General features: G+C 44.0%; 1 protein-coding gene across 3 annotated transcripts in view; it reads right to left on the bottom strand.

The window, feature by feature from the left end:
- LOC131450865 (phospholipid phosphatase-related protein type 5-like) overlaps nt 1-25,000 on the bottom strand; it is a 63,239-nt gene that overhangs the window by 15,914 nt on the left and 22,325 nt on the right. For all 3 annotated transcript variants that reach the window (XM_058622260.1, XM_058622279.1, XM_058622271.1), the window contains 2 exons: nt 23,776-23,908; nt 2,409-2,659 (listed from right to left, as the gene is read on the bottom strand). In XM_058622260.1, the coding sequence (XP_058478243.1) occupies nt 2,409-2,659; nt 23,776-23,908 (384 nt within the window). The remainder of the gene's footprint in view (nt 1-2,408; nt 2,660-23,775; nt 23,909-25,000) is intronic.

Below are 25,000 nucleotides of genomic sequence, written 5' to 3'. Positions count from 1 at the left end.
CACACACGCACACACACACTAACAGCACATTTGAATGTTTCTCAAGTTGACCTCATTTCACTGGAGACTCAGTGGTCAGCTTCATTTGTGTTAACGGCCTGTGTCGGCGTCACATGATCCACACTCTCACCTTTATTTCCCATGTAATGTCAGACATTAGCAGCTGTTGTCATGGTCACTATGTCACAGGCGTGTCAGCTAAATGAAGGGTGGGACGTGAAAGACTGGATCAGGGACTCGATCAGGGACTGGATCTCCTCACGTGTCACTCAGAGTCCTGAGGGAGAGCCGCTCACATACACAACCACTGTGCTGAGTAAAGTTTTAGTTTATAGCATTTCAAAATAAAAGCATCCCACTATGGTGACACTTTACAGACACAGTATGGTCCAGAAACAACACGCTGGTCGTGTTGAATAAATCTGTCATAGGGAGATAATAATACGGTAAAACCATCTTCAAACTAACAAGGACGACGGTGTTGTAATAATGTGATAATATCACAGTGACAACGTGTCATATGTGACGTAATATCCCGGCAATCACTTGAGAATGACTGATATTTGAGAATCTTCTTCCAGCTTCTCCCTTTAGGATCATCGCCACAGCGGATCATCTGTCTCCATCTTGTCCTGAACCTTGTGTCCTCTCTTCTGTCCTCATGTCCTCCTTAACAACATCCATCAACCTAAAATGTTTGGGAATCTAAATCTACTTTATTTCCCAAACAACTTTGTTCCTTTGCCATAATCAAAGTTTTACTTGGTGAATACAATAAGAATGAGATGGTATTACCATAATATTACTTCCTCATGACAAGATTAGTACCACACCATGGCCACTTTGATACTACAGAACTTATTTTGGCAGTAGTCACACAGCCACATTTCAAAAACCTGAACTAATCTAATCTCTAATCTCTAATCTGCTGCTGCTGCATCATTTGTGTAGATTGAGTCTCTTCCTTCTCTGGAGTGAAAAGAAAAACCTGAACATATTGTAACTTAGTCTTGATGTAACAGACCCTGTGGACATGTGGATTCTCTGCAGATGCTCAGTCTGACCTTTGCTGTGAAACACAGACGAACACTAACGCCACAGACTTCAGCCACAGACTTCAGCCACAGACTTCAGCCACAGACTTCAAACTTAAGAGGACAATGTGCCTGCACTGAGGAGAAACACCATGGCAACCAACTCAAGCTGAGGGCTACAAAACAAGCGGAGACGCTAACAGCTGCATAAAAACGCCCACAGATGAACATGAGACGTGTGTGTGTGTGTGTGTGTGTGTGCTGTCATACAGACAACACACACACACACACACACACACACACACACAAACTGACAGGTTTCAGCAGAGTTTTTTCTGACGACTGAAAGACTGCGGATCACAGATTTAACAACTGTGCCTGACGAGGGATCACGGACTACATGACCAGATGTTCTCATGCTGAACATCTGTATCAGGTCCATGCAAACATTCAGGAGCAGTGGCTCGTACCAGGTTTCCTCTCACAGACCAAACAAACATGCAGATACTTGTTGTTTATTACCAGAGGTACTGCAGGTACCACAGATGATTAATGTTTACTGTAGATCATCTGGGAAAAGTAATGCACTATTAAAACCTCAGTCATGGTCTGCTGGGGCAGGGTTCAGGACCCGAGGACCATATGGTTACTGCAAAGCACAGGATGTTGCACCACAATTTTGCTGACTATTGGACTAAAAGTATCAACCACAGTGAGTAAGTTATCCAGTGTACTAGCACTGAACTACATCGAGCAGCAATGAAATGTGGTTTAATCATGACGATGATTCCAAAACTCAAACGTCACACATTCAAAAAAGTAAATGTGAGTGTGTTCAGCAGCTCCTGCGTCTCTGTGAACTAAAAATGCTGATTCTCTCTATTGATTTGTGATGCAGGAGAGTGAGCAGTTCACCACTGTTAAATGAGTTCACACAACATTCAGAGACTGATGAGGCAAGGCAGTGCAGGACAGATTCAAACAGCAGCACCAAGAAGCATCCATGACTGCACCGCTATAAATAACCTGGCAGCTCCAGTGAAGTTTCCTGCAAACACTGCGGGCGAGTGAAGCTACTGTGTGTGTGTGTGTGTGTGTGCGTGTGTGTGTGTGTGTGTGTGTGTGTGTGTGTGTGGGGTTGGATCCTCACGGTTGAGGAGATCTGGAATTATCTGGACTTAATTACATGATGATTGACTGTTGCTACTTCAACTATCTTTGCTGTGATTGGTCTCAGATAAGAACAATATTTAACCATGCAACACCCTAATGTATCATTTTTTTAACAAACCATTGTGAATACAAGTTCTTTTTGTCTAATCCACAGTTTGTATTCACAAGCTGAGCTGTAAATGAAGGAGTAAGAGGACTCACAGCCAGGTAGAGCGCCCCGTAGACACTGAGTGCAGCCTCCTTGGATGGGAAGGTTTTCCTGGCCCTCAGAATGTCATCCTGGTTTCCTGTGCACGCCTCCTGGTGGCTGATGTAGCGCAGAGCCTGCTGGCAGCCCAGTGCTGTGTAGTTTGGCTTACAGACGGTCAGGAAGTAGGGGGCGAGGTTCCCTGTCACCACCTGACCTGCGTTGACAAAGATGTCAACGGTAAAGAGGCCAAAAATGTAGACTCCTAGGTAGAGAAGAAAACAAACCCAAAATCAGTGGATTATTATCTTTAACTAAAATGATGAGCTGAGTGGGAACAGAATTACATCTTCTCCCTGTGGAACAGAGTGTTTTTTTCTTGACTCCACCTTCATGTTGAGAGAAACTATGGACAAGGACAATAAATCATAACACATCATTATATCCTGGTCTTGTTATTCCTAATAGTCTTTCTTAGACAACCAGGATACGAGTACACTGTGTTTCAGTCAGTGAGTTCTCCTGTGTGTGTGTGTGTGTGTGTGTGTGTGTGTGCAATACTGACATATTCAGCACTGACTGTGTTCCGCTAACTCCCTGCACCAAGAACCACCGTGATACACAGCAGCTGACTTTCATTGTTAGCATGGAAACAAGCATGGAAACACAAGGAAAAGCTGATTGTAACCATTCACTCATTCACATCCATTTACCTATTCACACTTCTCTAGAAGTCATTCACACCAGATAAACCAAATATTTTTATTTTCCAGATCTTGCAAAACATCGATCCAGTTCAGACCAGATACAATGAGAGTTGAGAGTTCATCTGATGCACAATGTTAAATGACAACAATCTTTGTTGAGATTCACCTCAGTGATACAAACGTATAAAACAGTGCAGCATCAGACCAGCACTGTCCTTTTGACTCAATGACTCAATGATGAGCTCTTGATGCATTTTCTATCAGAGTGTGTTACCTCCAGGACGAGAGATACAAGAGATGAACACTTTCAGTTCAGCACATGAACACAGTCAGTTCTTCTCGTGTCATTATCATGTGTTTCATTTTTCTGATAGTTAGCTCAGTGTCGTCTTCTTATTGTTCTTCCTCACAGGAAAATGAGTGTAAATGAGGATTAACAGTGAAACTGAAACTGAAGAAACCAAAACTCATCTTCACAGACATTATTTTACTGGACAAACAATGCAGGTGAGTTATTGGTCTGCACACGGTCAGCTGACTGAACAAGTTCTCCTATATGAGGAGAATGAATAGATGCACGAGCAGAGACTGATGATGAACGTAATGAGGGCGGGACATGTACTCAAACTGGTGGGTGTGGAATCATGGCAGGAAGTATACTGTTCTGCAAATGGAGAAGAATGTTAGATTTCAAAATAAAACAGGAAATGGCCCAGAATGAGCAGATGTTACAGTTTGAAATTCTAGTATAGTAACAACCCTAGCCGCACACACACACACACACACACAGACACACACACAGGTGCCAACTTTCCATCACCCTACTCTTTACCTAACCAGCCAGGCTTTAAGTCTCATCGATTGAAGGGTTTCAAGAGAAATAATCCTTCCAGTTTCAATGGGGTTCTTGCAACCTTGTTGCTCGAACCCTAATAATTGCTTCCCTCCTACGAGATCTTGGCTGTCTGTCACAGTAAATGACCAACAATGTGCTCAGTCACACTCTCTCTGTTTACAAAGCCACACACACACACACACACTTTCAGGGTGTAGTATTTGCTGGGGCAACAACAGCAGCTTTTCCAATCACTGTCAAGTATTTGTGCTGCTGCAAACGAGTTCCAGCCGAGCTTTGAAGCCAGAAGACACTGATGGAGGCAGACAGCGAGGCTGTGAACCCACTGAGGAAGGTGCGTCGCTCTTCTTCACTGTCTGAGTTCCTCATCAGTTCCTCATCAGCAGAAGCAGAGTGAGGCTTTGTATTCTGACAACAACCAAGCATCACGTGACTCACTTGCTGAGTGTGCTTCATCGTTCCGACACTGTTGCTGACACAAACGAGGAAGAGTGGGTGTTTTACATTTCACAGACGACTGCAATTCTCCATCTTGCCTCATCATTAGCTTTGGAAACAGAGAGAGTGGAAACCAAAGAACTGCTTTTCAGCACATGAAGCTCATTCAGTTTAGATGCTTGAAACAGTGAAACACGTCATTATCTGCTGCTGATTCACTGATGCACTTACTTTGTGTATGTGATCGTCCTGATGTTAGTTGTGTGAACATGCATGTGTTCATGTCATAGACATGTGTCATGTGACATGTTTCCACTTCCTTCTTTTGGCTTCTCCCGCCACTGCAGATCATTTGCCTCATCTTGTCCTCTCCTGTTACACCAACTGTCCTCATGTCTTCCTTCACAACATCCATGAACCTTCTCTGTGGTCTTCAACCTGAGCTGAACCTCAGCATCTTCAGCTCTGACACTTGTCTCCACCCTGCCTGCACTCTCTTCTTCACCTCCCTTGCTTTCAATGGTTGACACCAGGTATTTAAACACATCCACTTTTCATTGTAACACCTGTCTCACTGTCATTCTGTCTCTCTCTCTCTCCAGTGCAGACCTCCACAGGTTCTCTTCCACCTGTCCCATCTCTCACTACAGATTACAATATCATCTGCAGTCCACAGAGACGCCGGCCTGACCTCGTCTGTCATCCTGTCATCACCATTGCAAACATGAAGGTGCCCAGAGCTGATCCCTGATGTAATCCCACAACCTAACCACAATTCATCTGGAATGTACCAAGTTTAATTTTCAGGATAGAGAGAAGTTATCAGAATTATTTTAGTCTGAATTAGTGTTGAAGACCAACAACATAATCTAAGCATTTCACCGGACTTCAATTACGGCCTAATGAAGGGGCGGGAATCTTTAGGTGCCTAATGATTCGATTAAGATTACGATTCACGGATTCCGTTATAAAATGTTTATCAAAGCATCTCAAAGCATCTTGATGAACTTTCAATCAGTGTTTTTGTCTCACTGAGTCATCACTCACCACTTACCCACCAGTGCATTTGTAATAAGAAACAAGGCTTTCATTCATTTCCATTATCATTCATTAAACTAACATTAAACTGCATTGTGAAGAAGTAACATCTAGAATCACAAACCGTAAACTGAATCATGCTTTTTTAACGTACAATATATTTAACAACGCAGCAACATTAGCACCCGCCTGGCTCTCATTCATTCATTCATTCATTCATTCACTGCTCTTGTTTGGAGCACATGTGACATCAGTCCAAGCTTCACATGTAACTGCTGATTTCTGTTTTAGTTTCATTGTTGAGTGTCAGGATAGTTGTGTCAGTGAAATAGCTTCTCTGTATCTATATCCCGTCTATTTTATGTTATTTAACATGTAAATGATTTGTGACTCGATTCAGAATCATCGACGTCTGAATCGCGATGCATCTAAGAATCCATGTTTTTACCTCCCTCTACTAATGTGTAGTAGCGCATCTATTATCACAAGGTGGCAGTAACAAGCAGTTAGTGGACATTTTTGAGGTTCCTTGAATGCATCTGGAAGCAACTCCTCTAAGCTCAACAGGCTATCGGTCATGCAGAAGTGATGAAATTTACCAGGGTCTTTGAATGCATCTCGTCGATGCTCCCATTAGCTCAACACGCTGTGAACCCTGCATTAGTTTCACTAGCTCTCATGAGCTGGAGTTCAAAACTATTTAACAACATGCTTAAGTTATTTCAGGGCAAATGTAGAATATGTTTTATCTTGTTGACGGTCAGTTTACCCCAACCCTGATCCAACCATTCATCTCAACACACCTTTTACAGTCTGTTAGTGTACATGACTTCTGTCCTTGGTGAACGTGTGATTATAAAATGATTTCAGTGAAGATTTATGCAAAAGACTTCTAAAGGTCAGGAGTTGGTGCACTTTAAAGCTGTTCTAATAAACAGTGACATGTGCAACCACAGGGCTCACCTCACATCTTTGTCCTCATTTATATTATATTACATAAACTCTTTTACATAATTTCACTGACAGAGAGAGCTGTGCATGCACTGCCTGAATCTAAAGTTCCGCAGACAAGACCTTCAAATACAGGAGAATGCTGATGTCGAGTGTGTATCTGTGTTTGAGAGAGAGAGGGAGAAAGTGTGCGTTCTAAATGTAATCCTCCTCAAAGTGTTCAGCTCTGTGAGTCGTTACGTGATGAACATGGTTCAGACCTGAGACAGAATCTGCCACTGTCATGTGATGCTGCTCTACAGCAGATGGGAACTCTGGAAACACGCATGTGCAAGCACACGCCGTGATGTGCATGCACACGCCGTGATGTGCATGAATGTAAAGCCTGAGAGTAGATTTAACACGATCATTGTTACGACCACACACTTCACTGTGACACATACTGTGAGTCCTTGTGTGCTGTGACATCCACAAGGTCACGTGTGGAATGGTCTCCTGAGAGAAGAGACCGGACGTCTCATGATCTATCGCCATGACCCTGACACACAGCTGTGTGGATGTCATGTGACTTCCTCTGTGTGAATGTGTCACTCATTGCTGCTCCATGCAGACTTTTGTGCAGACTGTGATTTTATATGAAGTCATTTATTGTCTTAAAATGTATCTGACAGCAGATGAAAGATGGGTGTCAGTCTATCACAGGGTCAGACCACACACAACTATGGTGAGTTTAAACTCTCAGGAGAACAAGAAGATGCAACAAGCACCTTCAGGTGTTACACCACCAGGTGTGATCACGTTCAGTTTGTTCTCACCAGGACTCCACGTGGTGTCGTTCTTGCTGCTAGGCAACGATGCTCACCATGATGAACGTGTCTCACACTGTAGTGCCGTCTCTTTCACTGCATTCAAGACCCGTATGCTTCCTGTTGACAAGTGAAATGAAGTATTTTCTTCTATTGTATCGCTTTCCTAATATTTGCTAAGTGGCGCTCGACACAAGACACAGCTGAGGCTTACAGGACGGTCGCTTCTCTGCAGATATGAGATCATGAAGGTTTTTCATGAGGATGGTGAGAAAAACAAACCAATACATTTAATCTTGAATGTTTCTGCCCACTTTCATTAAATATTACACACTGACCACAAAATGTCACTGTGCTGGTGCCTCAAGAGAACATTCAGGAGTTCACTAAAGTAACTCGCAAAGATGAAAAGTAATTTTGCTGTCGCCTCATAATCTGCATCTCCATTCACCTGCCAGACTATCAGTGTAATCTCACTGGCACTGATCCACACAGCAGCTAATATCCAATCAAACCAGGACACGAGACACGTCTGCACCAAGTCTACAGACTCAGCATGTGTTCCTGTTCTGACCTCCCATCGTCTGTCCATCCTGGCTTCTGTCCGTCCTGGCCTCTGTCCGTCCTGGCCTCTGTCTGTCCTGGCGTCTCCAGACTTCACTGCAGTCTGTCAATCAGCTTCTCCATTGATCGGCCACTCCCAGTATGGATTCCAGCAACGACATCAACAGACTTCTACAGTATGTGACATAATTACCCATCACTGACTGAACTACTTTCACACTAATGCTGAACTCTTTAAACCTTTAAAGTGTGTGTTGTTTGTGCTGCAGCTCATAAACACAAGTGTCTGTCTCCACTCGTCACTGCTCAGTTATTATATTTGTGGACACAATATTGACACTGATGCACATGGGTGAAATCTTAGTGAAGTGAAGTATTCTGAAAACAGTGATATAAGCGACACAGTGACACTGTGATCATTGAACTTCCTCGTTCACTATTAGACAGACGCTCAAGTGTTTCATTAATAAAAATAACTAGTACCGCGCGCGGTTCTGAACGGGTTCGAGCCGACCCACGCGGGTCGCCGTGTGCCACGGCTCCCCGCGTGCCTCGCGCTCTCACCCGTTCATTCACCGCGCGCGGTACTAGTTATTTTCAGTACTAGTTATTTTCAGCGGCGTCCCCGCGCATGTCGATCCACATTTCGGGGGGGATCGGGCAACGTATGGCAAAGTTATAGGGCACTTCCTGTTTAAAATGGCAGACTTCCTGTTCGGTCAAGTGCGTGTCCGTAAACGTGTTCAGGGAACTTCCCTTGTCTTACATATCAAGTTTTGTGCAGATCGGACAATCTTAGAGTTAACTTCCTGTTTCGGGCATTCCACTTCCTGTTGGGAGGTCATCTCTTGCAGACATGCTCAGGACAGGTCCCTGGTGTCACATAGAAGGTTTCGTGCAAATTGGACAACGTACGGCAAAGTTAGAGGGCACTTCCTGTTTAAAATCGCCAACTTCCTGTTCGTCTCCATAAACGTGTTCAGGGAAGTTCCCTTGTCTTACATATCAAGTTTTGTTCAGATCGGACAATGTAAGACTTTACTTCCTGTTTCGGGCGTTCCACTTCCTGTAGGGAGGTGACCTTTTACGGACATGCTCAGGACAGGTCCCTGGTGTCACATATAAGGTTTTGTGCAGATCGGACAACGTACGGCAAAGTTAGAGGGCACTTCCTGTTTAAAATGGCCGACTTCCTGTTCGGTCAACGGCGTCTCCGTAAACATATTCAGGGAAGGTCCCTTAACTCACATATAAGGTTTTGTGCAAATCGGACAACGTACAGCAAAGTTAGAGGGCACTTCCTGTTTAAAATGGCCGACTTCCTGTTCGTCTCCGGAAACATGTTCAGGGAAGGTCCCGTAACTCACATATCCAGTTTCGTGTCAATCGGAAAATGTAAGACTTTACTTCCTGTTTTGGGCGTTCCACTTCCTGTAGGGAGGTGACCTTTTACGGACATGTTGAGGAAGGGTCTGGGGTCCCACATACTAAGTTTCAAGTGGATACAACAATCCCTGTTGGAGCAGCATCCAAAACTATAAATGTAATTCTGTCTGCTGTCACCAGGGGGCGCTGTATTTCAAAATGAATATTTTCATATAGACGTGTTCAGGGCCGGACTGTCATCAATCCTTGCAAGTTTGGTTCAGATCGGACCAGGATTGGCAAAGTTGTAACAGTTTGTTTTTTTAGAATTTTCTACCACCACCAGGAGGCGCTGTTTTCAAGATGTACCGTTTCAGCAACATAGTCGTCTTCAGCAACTAACCATCATCAACTATAGCAAGTTTGGTTGGGATCAGACCTTCCATCGCGAAGTTATAAGAGTTTCATTGTCTGTTATGAAAAATTATTATTATCTCCAATTTTGGCGCCCCCTATCTCGTACGCCATACAATATTTTAAAAAGCTTTCGATAACTTTTGATGCTCAACTCGTCCACATTGATCTCACCAAGTTTGAAGGTGATCGCACAAAAGCTCTAGGAGGAGATAATTGAAATACAAGCTGTCATATTGTCTACTGTCACCAGGGGGCGCTGTTTTCGAAATTGAATATTTTCATATAGACGTCTTTAGGGCCGGACTATCATCAATCCTAGCAAGTTTGGTTCAGATCGGACCAGGATTCACGAAGTTGTAGCAGTTTGATTTTTTGTCCCAAAAATCCGACTTTGCGTCGTTGCCATGGCAACACCGTTAAACGATTTGTCGTCATATTGATCACGCATCATCTACCATGTGTTTTGACTGTTGTCACCAATTTTGAGTGCGGTACGATTATCTGTGTAAAAGTTATTCCCGAAATCGTAAAAAAACTTTTTTTTGGTGTATTTTCTTCCACCACAAGGAGGCGCTGTTTTCAAACTTCACCGTTTTTTCATAGACGTCTTCAGCCATGGCCCATCATCAATCATAGCAAGTTTGGTTCGGATCGGACCTTCCATCGCAAAGTTATAAGAGTTTTGTTTTTCTGATGCGAAACATCAGAATCATCACGAACTTTGCCGCCCCCTATCTCGTGCGCCGTGCGACATTTGAAAAAACATTTGATACCGTGAGCTCCTCAACTGGTCCACAGGGACCTCACCAAGTTTGAAGGTGATCGCACGAAAACTCTAGGAGGAGTTAGTTCAAATACCATTGCTGCGAATTCGCCAAAATCGCCAAAAAATCGCCAATCAACCCAAGATGGCGGATTTCCTGTTGGGTTTGGATCATGGTCATAATGTAATTTTTTCTTCATCCTGACCCACTACACATGTGTACCGAATTTCGTGCATGTGCGATATTTGTGTTGGTCATGGTGAATTTGGACAGGTGGCGCCGCACTTATTGGCCCCTCCCACATTCAATCTTCGACGCACATTCCCCGAATCTTTTTCAGACGTAAATTTACACCAGGATTGATGCGGTCACAAAAATTGGTGAGTTTTGGGGTATGGGAAAGGCCTCAAAAAGGCAATTCATTTGGGGGAATAATAAGAATAATAATAATAAAAATAACTAGTACCGCGCGCGGTTCTGAACGGGTTCGAGCCGACCCACGCGGGTCGCCGTGTGCCACGGCTCCCCGCGTGCCTCGCGCTCTCACCCGTTCATTCACCGCGCGCGGTACTAGTTATTTTCAGTACTAGTTATTTTCAGCGGCGTCCCCGCGCATGTCGTTCCAAATTTCGAGGGGGATCGGGCAACGTATGGCAAAGTTATAGGGCACTTCCTGTTTAAAACGGCAGACTTCCTGTTCGGTCAAGTGCGTGTCCGTAAACGTGTTCAGGGAACTTCCCTTGTCTTAAATATCAAGTTTTGTGCAGATCTGATAATCTGATAATCTTAGAGTTTACTTCCTGTTTCGGGCATTCCACTTCCTGTTGGGAGGTCATCTCTTGCAGACATGCTCAGGACAGGTCCCTGGTGTCACATAAAAGGTTTCGTGCAAATCGGACAACGTACGGCAAAGTTAGAGGGCACTTCCTGTTTAAAATGGCCAACTTCCTGTTCGTCTCCGTAAACGTGTTCAGGGAAGTTCCCTTGTCTTACTTATCAAGTTTTGTTCAGATCGGACAATGTAAGACTTTACTTCCTGTTTCGGGCGTTCCACTTCCTGTAGGGAGGTGACCTTTTACGGACATGCTCAGGACAGGTCCCTGGTGTCACATATAAGGTTTTGTGCAGATCGGACAACGTACGGCAAAGTTAGAGGGCACTTCCTGTTTAAAATGGCCGACTTCCTGTTCGGTCAACGGCGTCTCCGTAAACATGTTCAGGGAAGGTCCAGTAACTCACATATCTAGTTTCGTGTCAATCGGACAATGTAAGACTTTACTTCCTGTTTCGGGCGTTCCACTTCCTGTAGGGAGGTGACCTTTTACAGACATGTTGAGGAAGGGTCTGGGGTCCCACATACTAAGTTTCAAGTGGATACAACAATCCCTGTTGGAGCAGCATCAAAAACTATAAATGTAATTCTGTCTGCTGTCACCAGGGGGCGCTGTATTTGAAAATGAATATTTTCATATAGACGTGTTCAGGGCCGGACTGTCATCAATCCTTGCAAGTTTGGTTCAGATCGGACCAGGATTGGCAAAGTTGTAACAGTTTGTTTTTTTAGAATTTTCTACCACCACCAGGAGGCGCTGTTTTCAAAATGTACCGTTTCAGCAACATAGTCGTCTTCAGCAACTAACCATCATCAACTATAGCAAGTTTGGTTGGGATCAGACCTTCCATCGCGAAGTTATAAGAGTTTCATTGTCTGTTATGAAAAAATATTATTATCTCCAATTTTGGCGCCCCCTATCTCGTACGCCATACAATATTTTAAAAAGCTTTTGATAACTTTTGATGCTCAACTCGTCCACATTGATCTCACCAAGTTTGAAGGTGATCGCACAAAAGCTCTAGGAGGAGATAATTGAAATACCAGCTGTCATATTGTCTGCTGTCACCAGGGGGCGCTGTTTTCGAAATTGAATATTTTCATATAGACGTCTTTAGGGCCGGACTATCATCAATCCTAGCAAGTTTGAGTCAGATCGGACCAGGATTCGCGAAGTTGTAGCAGTTTGATTTTTTGTCCCAAAAATCTGACTTTCCGTCGTTGCCATGGCAACACCGTTAAACGATTTGTCGTCATATTGATCACGCATCATCTACCATGTGTTTTGACTGTTGTCACCAATTTTGAGTATGGTACGATTATCTGTGTAAAAGTTATTCCCGAAATCGTAAAAAAACTTTTTTTTGGTGTATTTTCTTTCACCACAAGGAGGCGCTGTTTTCAAATTTCACCGTTTTTTCATAGACGTCTTCAGCCATGGCCCATCATCAATGGTAGCAAGTTTGGTTCGGATCGGACCTTCCATCGCAAAGTTATAAGAGTTTTAATTTTCTGATGCGAAACATCAGAATCATCACGAACTTTGCCGCCCCCTATCTCGTGCGCCGTGCGACATTTGAAAAAACTTTTGATACCGTGAGCTCCTCAACTGGTCCACAGGGACCTCACCAAGTTTGAAGGTGATCGCACGAAAACTCTAGGAGGAGTTAGTTCAAATACCATTGCTGCGAATTCGCCAAAATCGCCAAAAAATCGCCAATCAACCCAAGATGGCGGATTTCCTGTTGGGTTAGGATCATGGTCATAATGTAATTTTTTCTTCATCCCGACCTTCTACACATGTGTACCGAATTTCGTGCATGTGCGATATTTGTGTTGGTCATGGTTAATTTGGACAGGTGGCGCCGCACTTATTGGCCCCTCCCACATTCAATTTTCGCCGCACATTCCCCAAACCTTTTTCAGACGTAAATTTACACCAGGATTGATGCGGTCACAAAAATTGGTGAGTTTTGGGGTATGGGAAAGGCCTCAAAAAGGCAATTCATTTGGGGGAATAATAAGAATAATAATAATAACTAGTACCGCGCGCGGTTCTGAACGGGTTCGAGCCGACCCACGCGGGTCGCCGTGTGCCACGGCTCCCCGCGTGCCTCGCGCTCTCACCCGTTCATTCACCGCGCGCGGTACTAGTTATTTTCAGTACTAGTTATTTTCAGTACTAGTTATTTTCAGTACTAGTTATTTTCAGCGGCGTCCCTGCGCATGTCGTTCCAAATTTCGAGGGGGATCGGGCAACGTATGACAAAGTTATAGGGCACTTCCTGTTTAAAATGGCAGACTTCCTGTTCGGTCAAGTGTGTGTTCGTAAACGTGTTCAGGGAAGTTCCCTTGTCTTACATATCAAGTTTTGTGCAGATCGGATAATCTTAGAGTTTACTTCCTGTTTCGGGCATTCCACTTTCTGTTGGGAGGTCATCTCTTGCAGACATGCTCAGGACAGGTCCCTGGTGTCACATAAAAGGTTTCGTGCAAATCGGACAACGTACGGCAAAGTTAGAGGGCACTTCCTGTTTAAAATCGCCAACTTCCTGTTCGTCTCCGTAAACGTGTTCAGGGAAGTTCCCTTGTCTTACATATCAAGTTTTGTTCAGATCGGACAATGTAAGACTTTACTTCCTGTTTCGGGCGTTCCACTTCCTGTAGGGAGGTGACCTTTTACGGACATGCTCAGGACAGGTCCCTGGTGTCACATATAAGGTTTTGTGCAGATCGGACAACGTACGGCAAAGTTAGAGGGCACTTCCTGTTTAAAATGGCCGACTTCCTGTTCGGTCAACGGCGTCTCCGTAAACATGTTCAGGGAAGGTCCAGTAACTCACATATCTAGTTTCGTGTCAATCGGACAATGTAAGACTTTACTTCCTGTTTCGGGCGTTCCACTTCCTGTAGGGAGGTGACCTTTTACGGACATGTTGAGGAAGGGTCTGGGGTCCCACATACTAAGTTTCAAGTGGATACAACAATCCCTGTTGGAGCAGCATCAAAAACTATAAATGTAATTCTGTCTGCTGTCACCAGGGGGCGCTGTATTTGAAAATGAATATTTTCATATAGACGTGTTCAGGGCCGGACTGTCATCAATCCTTGCAAGTTTGGTTCAGATCGGACCAGGATTGGCAAAGTTGTAACAGTTTGTTTTTTTAGAATTTTCTACCACCACCAGGAGGCGCTGTTTTCAAAATGTACCGTTTCAGCAACACAGTCGTCTTCAGCAACTAACCATCATCAACTATAGCAAGTTTGGTTGGGATCAGACCTTCCATCGCGAAGTTATAAGAGTTTCATTGTCTGTTATGAAAAATTATTATTATCTCCAATTTTGGCGCCCCCTATCTCGTACGCCATACAATATTTTAAGAAGCTTTTGATAACTTTTGATGCTCAACTCGTCCACATTGATCTCACCAAGTTTGAAGGTGATTGCACAAAAGCTCTAGGAGGAGATAATTGAAATACAAGCTGTCATATTGTCTGCTGTCACCAGGGGGCGCTGTTTTCGAAATTTAATATTTTCATATAGACGTCTTTAGGGCCAGACTATCATCAATCCTAGCAAGTTTGGTTCAGATCGGACCAGGATTCACGAAGTTGTAGCAGTTTGATTTTTTGTCCCAAAAATCCGACTTTGCGTCGTTGCCATGGCAACACCGTTAAACGATTTGTCGTCATATTGATCACGCATCATCTACTATGTGTTTTGACTGTTGTCACCAATTTTGAGTGCGGTACGATTATCTGTGTAAAAGTTATTCCCGAAATCGTAAAAAAACTTTTTTTTTGTGTATTTTCTTTCACCACAAGGAGGCGCTGTTTTCAAACTTCACCGTTTTTTCATAGACGTCTTCAGCCATGGCCCATCATCAATCATAGCAAGTTTGGTTCGGATCGGACCTTCCATCGCAAAGTTATAAGAGTTTTTTATTTCTGATGCGAAACATCAGAATCATCACGAACTTTGCCGCCCCCTATCTCGTGCGCCGTGCGACATTTGAAAAAACTTTTGATACCGTGAGCTCCTCAACTGGTCCACAGGGACCTCACCAAGTTTGAAGGTGATCGCACGAAAACTCTAGGAGGAGTTAGTTCAAATACCATTGCTGCGAATTCGCCAAAATCGCCAAAAAATCGCCAATCAACCCAAGATGGCGGATTTCCTGTTGGGTTTGGATCATGGTCATAATGTAATTTTTTCTTCATCCTGACCCACTACACATGTGTACCGAATTTCGGGCATGTGCGATAATTGTGTTGGTCATGGTGAATTTTGACAGGTCGCTTCGCACGTTTTGGCCCCTCCCACATTCAATTTTCGACGCACATTCCCCGAACCTTTTTCAGACGTAAATTTACACCAGGATTGATGCGGTCACAAAAATTGGTGAGTTTTGGGGTATGGGAAAGGCCTCAAAAAGGCAATTCATTTGGGGGAATAATAAGAATAATAATAATAACTAGTTATTTTCAGTACTAGTTATTTTCAGCGGCGTCCCCGCGCATGTCGATCCACATTTCGGGGGGGATCGGGCAACGTATGGCAAAGTTATAGGGCACTTCCTGTTTAAAATGGCAGACTTCCTGTTCGGTCAAGTGCGTGTACGTAAACGTGTTCAGGGAACTTCCCTTGTCTTACATATCAAGTTTTGTTCAGATCGGACAATGTAAGACTTTACTTCCTGTTTCGGGCGTTCCACTTCCTGTAGGGAGGTGACCTATTACGGACATGCTCAGGACAGGTCCCTGGTGTAACATATAAGGTTTTGTGCAGATCGGACAATGTATGGCAAAGTTAGAGGGCACTTCCTGTTTAAAATGGCCGACTTCCTGTTCGTCTCCAGAAACATGTTCAGGGAAGGTCCCGTAACTCACATATCTAGTTTCGTGTCAATCGGACAATGTAAGACTTTACTTCCTGTTTCGGGCGATCCACTTCCTGTAGGGAGGTGACCTTTTACGGACATGTTGAGGAAGGGTCTGGGGTCCCACATACTAAGTTTCAAGTGGATACAACAATCCCTGTTGGAGCAGCATCAAAAACTATAAATGTAATTCTGTCTGCTGTCACCAGGTGGCGCTGTATTTTAAATTGAATATTTTCATATAGAAGTGTTCAGGGCCGGACTATCATCAATCCCAGCAAGTTTGGTTCAGATCGGACCAGGATTGGCAAAGTTGTAACAGTTTATTTTTTTAGAATTTTCTACCACCATCAGGAGGCGCTGTTTTCAAAATGTACCGTTTCAGCAACATAGTCGTCTTCAGGAACTAACCATCATCAACTAGAGCAAGTTTGGTTGGGATCAGACCTTCCATCGCGAAGTTATAAGAGTTTCATTGTCTGTTGTGAAAAATTATTATTATCTCCAATTTTGGCGCCCCCTATCTCGTACGCCATACAATATTTTAAAAAGCTTTTGATAACTTTTGATGCTCAACTCGTCCACATTGATCTCACCAAGTTTGAAGGTGATCGCACAAAAGCTCTAGGAGGAGATAATTGAAATACCAGCTGTCATATTGTCTGCTGTCACCAGGGGGCGCTGTTTTCGAAATTGAATATTTTCATATAGACGTCTTTAGGGCCGGACTGTCATCAATCCTAGCAAGTTTGGTTCAGATCGGACCAGGATTCGCGAAGTTGTAGCAGTTTGATTTTTTGTCCCAAAAATCCGACTTTGCGTCGTTGCCATGGCAACACCGTTAAACGATTTGTCGTCATATTGATCACGCATCATCTACCATGTGTTTTGACTGTTGTCACCAATTTTGAGTTCGGTACGATTATCTGTGTAAAAGTTATTCCCGAAATCGTAAAAAAACTTTTTTTGTGTGTATTTTCTTCCACCACAAGGAGGCGCTGTTTTCAAACTTAACCGTTTTTTCATAGACGTCTTCAGCCATGGCCCATCATCAATGGTAGCAAGTTTGGTTCGGATCGGACCTTCCATCGTAAAGTTATAAGAGTTTTGTTTTTCTGATGCGAAACATCAGAATCATCACGAACTTTGCCGCCCCCTATCTCGTGCGCCATGCGACATTTGAAAAAACTTTTGATACCGTGAGCTCCTCAACTGGTCCACAGGGACCTCACCAAGTTTGAAGGTGATCGCACGAAAACTCTAGGAGGAGTTAGTTCAAATACCATTGCTGCGAATTCGCCAAAATCGCCAAAAAATCGCCAATCAACCCAAGATGGCGGACTTCCTGTAGGTTTCACGGGAAAGTCGTCATCGACTTTTTTGACCGTCCCCACCTATTGAACGTGTGTACCAAGTTTCGTTCACGTACGTTAAACCCGACATGAGTTGACCTAATAGAAGTTTTTTGCGTGACTTTTTAGCCCCTCCCACCTCCAATTTTCCACGCATTTTCCCCGAACGACTTTCAGACGTAAATTTACACCAGGATTGATGCGGTCACAAAAATCTGTGAGTTTTGGGGTATGGGAAAGGCCTCAAAAATGCGATTTACTTTTAGGAATAATAATAATAATAATAATAATAATCTTTTGCATTTCAATAGGGTTCTTGCAACCTTGTTGCTCGAACCCTAAAAATAACTAGTACCGCGCGCGGTTCTGAACGGGTTCGAGCCGACCCACGCGGGTCGCCGTGTGCCACGGCTCCCCGCGTGCCTCGCGCTCTCACCCGTTCATTCACCGCGCGCGGTACTAGTTATTTTCAGTACTAGTTATTTTCAGCGGCGTCCCCACGCATGTCGATCCAAATTTCGCGGGGGATCGGGCAACGTATGGCAAAGTTATAGGGCACTTCCTGTTTAAAATGGCCGACTTCCTGTCCGGTCAAATGCGCGTCCGTAAACGTGTTCAGGGAAGTTCCCTTGTCTTACATATCAAGTTTTGTTCAGATCGGACAATCTTAGAGTTTACTTCCTGTTTCGGGCATTCCACTTCCTGTTGGGAGGTCATCTTTTGCAGACATGCTCAGGACAGGTCCCTGGTGTCACATATAAGGTTTTGTGCAAATCGGACAACGTACGGCAAAGTTAGAGGGCACTTCCTGTTTGAAATGGCCAACTTCCTGTTTGTCTCTGGAAACATGTTCAGGGAAGGTCCCGTAACTCACATATCTAGTTTTGTGTCAATCGGACAATGTAAGACTTTACTTCCTGTTTCGGGCGTTCCACTTCCTGTAGGGAGGTGACCTTTTACGGACATGCTCAGGACAGGTCCCTGGTGTCACATATAAGATTTTGTGCAAATCGGACAACGTACGGCAAAGTTAGAGGGCACTTCCTGTTTAAAATGGCCGACTTCCTGTTCGTCTCCGGAAACATGTTCAGGGAAGGTCCCGTAACTCACATATCTAGTTTCGTGTCAATCGGACAATGTAAGACTTTACTTCCTGTTTCGGGCGTTCCACTTCCTGTAGGGAGGTGACCTTTTACGGACATGTTGAGGAAGGGTCTGGGGTCCCACATACTAAGTTTCAAGTGGATACAACAATCCCTGTTGGAGCAGCATCAAAAACTATAAATGTAATTCTGTCTGCTGTCACCAGGGGGCGCTGTATTTGAAAATGAATATTTTCATATAGACGTGTTCAGGGCCGGACTGTCATCAATCCTTGCAAGTTTGGTTCAGATCGGACCAGGATTGGCAAAGTTGTAACAGTTTGTTTTTTTAGAATTTTCTACCACCACCAGGAGGCGCTGTTTTCAAAATGTACCGTTTCAGCTATACAGTCGTCTTCAGCAACTAACCATCATCAACTATAGCAAGTTTGGTTGGGATCAGACCTTCCATCGCGAAGTTATAAGAGTTTCATTGTCTGTTATGAAAAATTATTATTATCTCCAATTTTGGCGCCCCCTATCTCGTACGCCATACAATATTTTAAAAAGCTTTTGATAACTTTTGATGCTCAACTCGTCCACATTGATCTCACCAAGTTTGAAGGTGATCGCACAAAAGCTCTAGGAGGAGATAATTGAAATACAAGCTGTCATATTGTCTACTGTCACCAGGGGGCGCTGTTTTCGAAATTTAATATTTTCATATAGACGTCTTTAGGGCCGGACTATCATCAATCCTAGCAAGTTTGGTTCAGATCGGACCAGGATTCACGAAGTTGTAGCAGTTTGATTTTTTGTCCCAAAAATCCGACTTTGCGTCGTTGCCATGGCAACACCGTTAAACGATTTGTCGTCATATTGATCACGCATCATCTACCATGTGTTTTGACTGTTGTCACCAATTTTGAGTGCGGTACGATTATCTGTGTAAAAGTTATTCCCGAAATCGTAAAAAAACTTTTTTTTGGTGTATTTTCTTTCACCACAAGGAGGCGCTGTTTTCAAACTTCACCGTTTTTTCATAGACGTCTTCAGCCATGGCCCATCATCAATCATAGCAAGTTTGGTTCGGATCGGACCTTCCATCGCAAAGTTATAAGAGTTTTGTTTTTCTGATGCGAAACATCAGAATCATCATGAACTTTGCCGCCCCCTATCTCGTGCGCCATGCGACATTTGAAAAAACTTTTGATACCGTGAGCTCCTCAACTGGTCCACAGGGACCTCACCAAGTTTGAAGGTGATCGCACGAAAACTCTAGGAGGAGTTAGTTCAAATACCATTGCTGCGAATTCGCCAAAATCGCCAAAAAATCGCCAATCAACCCAAGATGGCGGACTTCCTGTTGGGTTTTGATCATGGTCATAATGTAATTTTTTCTTCATCCTGACCCACTACACATGTGTACCGATTTTCGTGCATGTGCGATAATTGTGTTGGTCATGGTGAATTTTGACAGGTCGCTTCGCACGTTTTGGCCCCTCCCACATTCAATTTTCTACGCACATTCCCCGAACCTTTTTCAGACGTAAATTTACACCAGGATTGATGCGGTCACAAAAATCTGTGAGTTTTGGGGTATGGGAAAGGCCTCAAAAAGGCAATTCATTTGGGGGAATAATAAGAAATAATAATAATCTTTCCAGTTTCAAGAGGGTTCTTGCAACCTTGTTGCTCGAACCCTAATAATCCTTCCAGTTTCAATAGGTTTCTTGCAACCTTGTTGCTCGAACCCTAATAATAATCCTTCCAGTTTCAATAGGTTTCTTGCAACCTTGTTGCTCGAACCCTAATAATAATAATAATAATAATCCTTCCAGTTTCAATAGGGTTCTTGCAACCTTGTTGCTCGAACCCTAATTAATGTTTAATTACCACTGCTGTGAGTGCTCATCTAGAAAAAAAACACATGAATACACTCTAAAAACGTGCAGAGTGCAAATGAACTCTCTAAAGTGATCTGGTGCCATGAACAGGCGACCTCTCCAGGGTGACCCCGCGTTTCACCCTGAGTTTCACCCCGAGTTTCACCCTAAGTTTCACCCCGAGTTTCACCCCGAGTTTCACCCCGAGTTTCACCCTAAGTTTCACCCCGGGTCAGCTGGGACTGACTCCAGCGGCCCTGGGAGGATAAAGTGGTCGACAGTGAATGAATGAACGAATGTCTCTGTAAGTTTACTGATATTGTGAGTACAACACTCAAAAAATGCCTTTCTTTAATTTAGTGCTGAAGAAAAAAATGGTAGATTCACGATTACTTCCTGACGTTAACGATATATCTGAGGACAGCAGGCAACTCTATTGTTCCTTTTCCAGCAGGTGCAGTTGAGGTCCTACAGTGCTGGTATTTCTGCACCATTCTCAGTAATGGTCATTCTCTGACTCCACATGCACACAAATCGCTCCACATTCAAGTCAAATCAAGCAAAGAAGTCTGTCTGCAAGGCGAGCGGCCTCAGCTTCACCTGGACGACAAGAAGCCGCTCATCATCACAGCCGAGCCGAGCACAGTCGCTGCTGCAGAGAGTCATTCCTCTGTTGCTTGGTGGGCGGGTCTGCCAGGAGTCGTTATCGATAGCTTTGGATCAAGTGCAGCATAAAACACAGAGGCTAACACACTGGACATAATTGGATTTCCAGATTGTGTATTTTAAATAGTGTTTTGTAATTTGGGATAACTGCTCTTTGTAATGCAGCTGTAAAGTGGCACTGACAGCTCACACACTCATTAGCTGATGGCAGCAAAGATGCAAATGCTTCAGTGAGCCGTGAGATTCACTTACAACTGAGACACTTATCTGGATCCAGAACAAGGGAAATCACATCCACATTCAGACTTGAAGCTTCTTATTTTTGCACTAATGCATCGTTCTCATCAGTGACAAACAGAACAACCATAAAAACCACTGAAGCTGCAGTGGTTCTAGTAATGCTTCATTACAAAGCAAGTGTCAATGTTCTTCAGTTGAACTTTCCCCATTTTACTTTAACACAGAATAAACTGTTCTACAGAGAGGCATGGACAGGAGAGAAACAACCACATTCATTCCAATTGAGATTCTCGCGGCATGTACCGCTCACATTCCCGCGCTCTCGTAGTCTCGCGGCGCGTACCACTCACATTCTCGCGCTCTCGTAGTCTCGCGGCGCGTACCACTCACATTCCCGCGCTCTCGTAGTCTCGCGGCGCGTATCGCTCACATTCTCGCGCTCTCGTAGTCTCGCGGCGCGTACCGCTCACATTCCCGCGGTCTCGTAGTCTCGCGGCGCGTACCACTCACATTCCCGCGCTCTCGTAGTCTCGCGGCGCGTATCGCTCACATTCCCGCGCTCTCGTAGTCTCGCGGCGCGTATCGCTCACATTCTCGCGCTCTCGTAGTCTCGCGACGCGTACCGCTCACATTCCCGCGCTCTCGTAGTCTCGCGGCGCGTACCGCTCACATTCCCGCGCTCTCGTAGTCTCGCGGCGCGTATCGCTCACATTCTCGCGCTCTCGTAGTCTCGCGGCGCGTACCACTCACATTCCCGCGCTCTCGTAGTCTCGCGGCGCGTATCGCTCACATTCTCGCGCTCTCGTAGTCTCGCGGCGCGTACCGCTCACATTCTCGCGCTCTCGTAGTCTCGCGGCGTGTACCGCTCACATTCTCGCGCTCTCGTAGTCTCGCGGCGCGTGCCGCTCACATTCCCGCGCATTCTCGAGAACAAAAATCACATTTGAAATGAAATTGATGGTTTTCTCTATGAACTTTGGTGCAGGAGAGTGAATAGTTTACAAATGACTGTCTAATGAACGTTGAAAAAATAACTAACATAATCTTAAGATATTAGAGACTTAAACAGGCTTGGATTTTATTTTGTGAGCCTTTTCTTAGTGTGTTTTCAGCCGTTCTCGTGCTGGTTCCTGGCACAGCTCGCTCAGTGCTGACTCTGCATTAGTGCCTTACATAACATCACTTTAATCTCTTGGTTAATTAGAAACATCCTTTTTATTTATAAAGACTAATGAGCACATTCCTCTCTTCTTTAGTGAACTTTTCCTCTTGAATTTAACGAAGGGTTCCTACGATGGTTCTCGATCACGGTTTAAGAATCAAAGACACAAGAGCTGCATGACCTCCTTTCTCTGCTGTGCAACTGGCGTCAATTAACGCCAAGATATCAGCCTCACTCGGATAGAACACTGCACCAGTGTATTAGACGTGATAGTCAACTCCACTCTCTTATGGATTAAGGAGCTTTAGCCTGGAAGGAGAAACCTGTCTACATTAACACGCAGCACTGTTCATGTGTTCACTGTTCATTATGTGTAAATGCACGAGTAAAGCCAGGTCACCAGCGCCTAATCATCCTCTTACCACTGCTTTATCTCCTGCACTCACTTAAGGATCAGCCAGGATAAGCACAGGCCAATGCTGTGTGTGTGTGTGTGTGTGTGTGTGTGTGTGTTTCACCTCCTCACCCTCCCATTCAAATGGATTTCTATCTGTCCTGTGAGACATGTGAGACATGTGAGACATGGGACCGATCAATGTCTCAATGTATAATGAGGCAGGTTTGATTCTATCACTGACAGATCTGCATCACTGAAGGGTCTTCATTAACATGACAACTGCTGCTGCTGCTGCTGCTGCTGCTACTGTTACTGTCTCTGCTGCTGCTGCTGTTTCTGCTGCTGCTACTGCTGCTGTTACTGTCACTGCTGCAGCTACTGTTACTGTCACTGCTACTGCTGCTACTGTTACTGTCACTGCTGTTACTGCTACTGCTGCTACTGTCACTGCTGCTGCTGCTACTGCTGCTACTGTCACTGCTACTGCTACTGCTGTATTTCGTGGAAAACGTGCACACTCAAACATATACAATAGTTTTCTTTGTCCATTTGAAAAAGCTTTGCATAAACGCAGCATTAAACGCCCCCAAAATGACTTGCTGTAGTACAAATGCCAGGCCTGTTGGTGGCGCTGCAGCAAAAATACACCACAACCAGAGAAGATGTCTGGTTTATATGATCTTCAGCATGTATATGTTTTATTTGAATAAGTATACAATGTGTCTGTGACGCTACAATGGAGACAGAATGAAGAAATCCATGTAAATAAAAGTTATTATCAAGCAAACACAAGAGGAAGACAACAACGATGAAGATCAGTGACAGAATTCACTGTTTGGATACGTGAGGAAATGTCATCATTTATCAAAATCTGATACTCATGGGTGTGTCCACAAGTCAAGTCTTCTACGTGTCGACTACAACTAGTGTCCAAGATAATATAAATAAATAAATGAATAAAAACAGAATGGAACTTACCGAGGAAGCGGAAAGTCCTGCGCACCAGTGGGTTGAGGTAGCAGCAGTCCCCGATAGCCACGGTCTTCTCTGAGCGGTCAAACTCTTTCGATGTGTACTGGACGAGGAACAGCACGGTCTCTGTTATTGTAATCTGTGAGAAACACAAAGAGGAACAAGCTGAGTTTGTGTGTGTGTGTGTGTCACCGGCTAATGACATGCACCTGTGTATCACCGCTGATTACCTGAGCTGTGCAGCTGCAGAACTCTAACCCACTGCCGAGTCTTCCACCCACACACCACAGTGCTGCTCAGCCACGACTAGTTTCAGTAAATAAAAGTGTCTGAAATGTGTTGTTTTTCTCTCGTGTTCCACATGAGCGAGCTGCTGGTTCTCAGCATGTTTGTATCGTCGTGTCATTTAAGGGTTAGCACTTGTCATCGTTACATCACAGACTCACAGAATAACACAAGTCTGTGCATCCGTCAGATCATTAAACCACAGGCTCTCTGTTTCTGTCCTGTAGGATTAGAATCCATATTCTAATCCCATATTATTTGTAACCAAACATTAGTGATTTCACGTATGATAATTTCATAATCCCAATGTTACCAGCAGAGCAGACACTGCAGGAGCTTACCTGTACTTGATGGATTAAGATTAACCATCTATGTATGTACAACATCTACAGGATGTCGTGATCATGCTTCTAAGAATAAAAGGTTATAAAAAAGTTAGATAAGAAAAGTGCTCATCTCTAAACAATATCTGTGTATTTGAACACTTTCCCATGTCTGAACTAAATTACAAAAGAAGAAGAGAAAAAAGGTCAAACAACATCAATCTATGGACATTTTTCAATGTGTTTAAAGATGATCGCTGTATTTTATATATTCATATTTTTCTATTCTAAAGTTAGTATTTGTGAGGCAGATATTTATTTATGTTTCCTCCAACTTTTACTGCATAAGAAAACAGTGTTTATGTGGCAGGTCACCACATACAGCCACGCCTTCAAGCTACAAAACACACACACACACACTGCAGCTGCACAAAACAGCATGTGGCAAGAGCACATCTACTGTATATATATATATATATATATATATATATATATAAGCTGCACCTCCAAACCCAAAGTATTTCAAAGTGATGAGGAGGATCACACACACACACACACACACACAGAGTTACAACAGAAACATCTTCGTCACTCAGTGAAAAGTTCCACAGCATTGATGAAGG

This window comes from Solea solea, chromosome 1 (assembly GCF_958295425.1).
Source record: "Solea solea chromosome 1, fSolSol10.1, whole genome shotgun sequence".
NCBI classification, from domain to species: Eukaryota; Metazoa; Chordata; class Actinopteri; order Pleuronectiformes; family Soleidae; genus Solea; species Solea solea.
The sequence above is the reverse complement of the archived record's forward strand: the minus strand, read 5'-3'. Positions and strand labels throughout refer to the sequence as shown.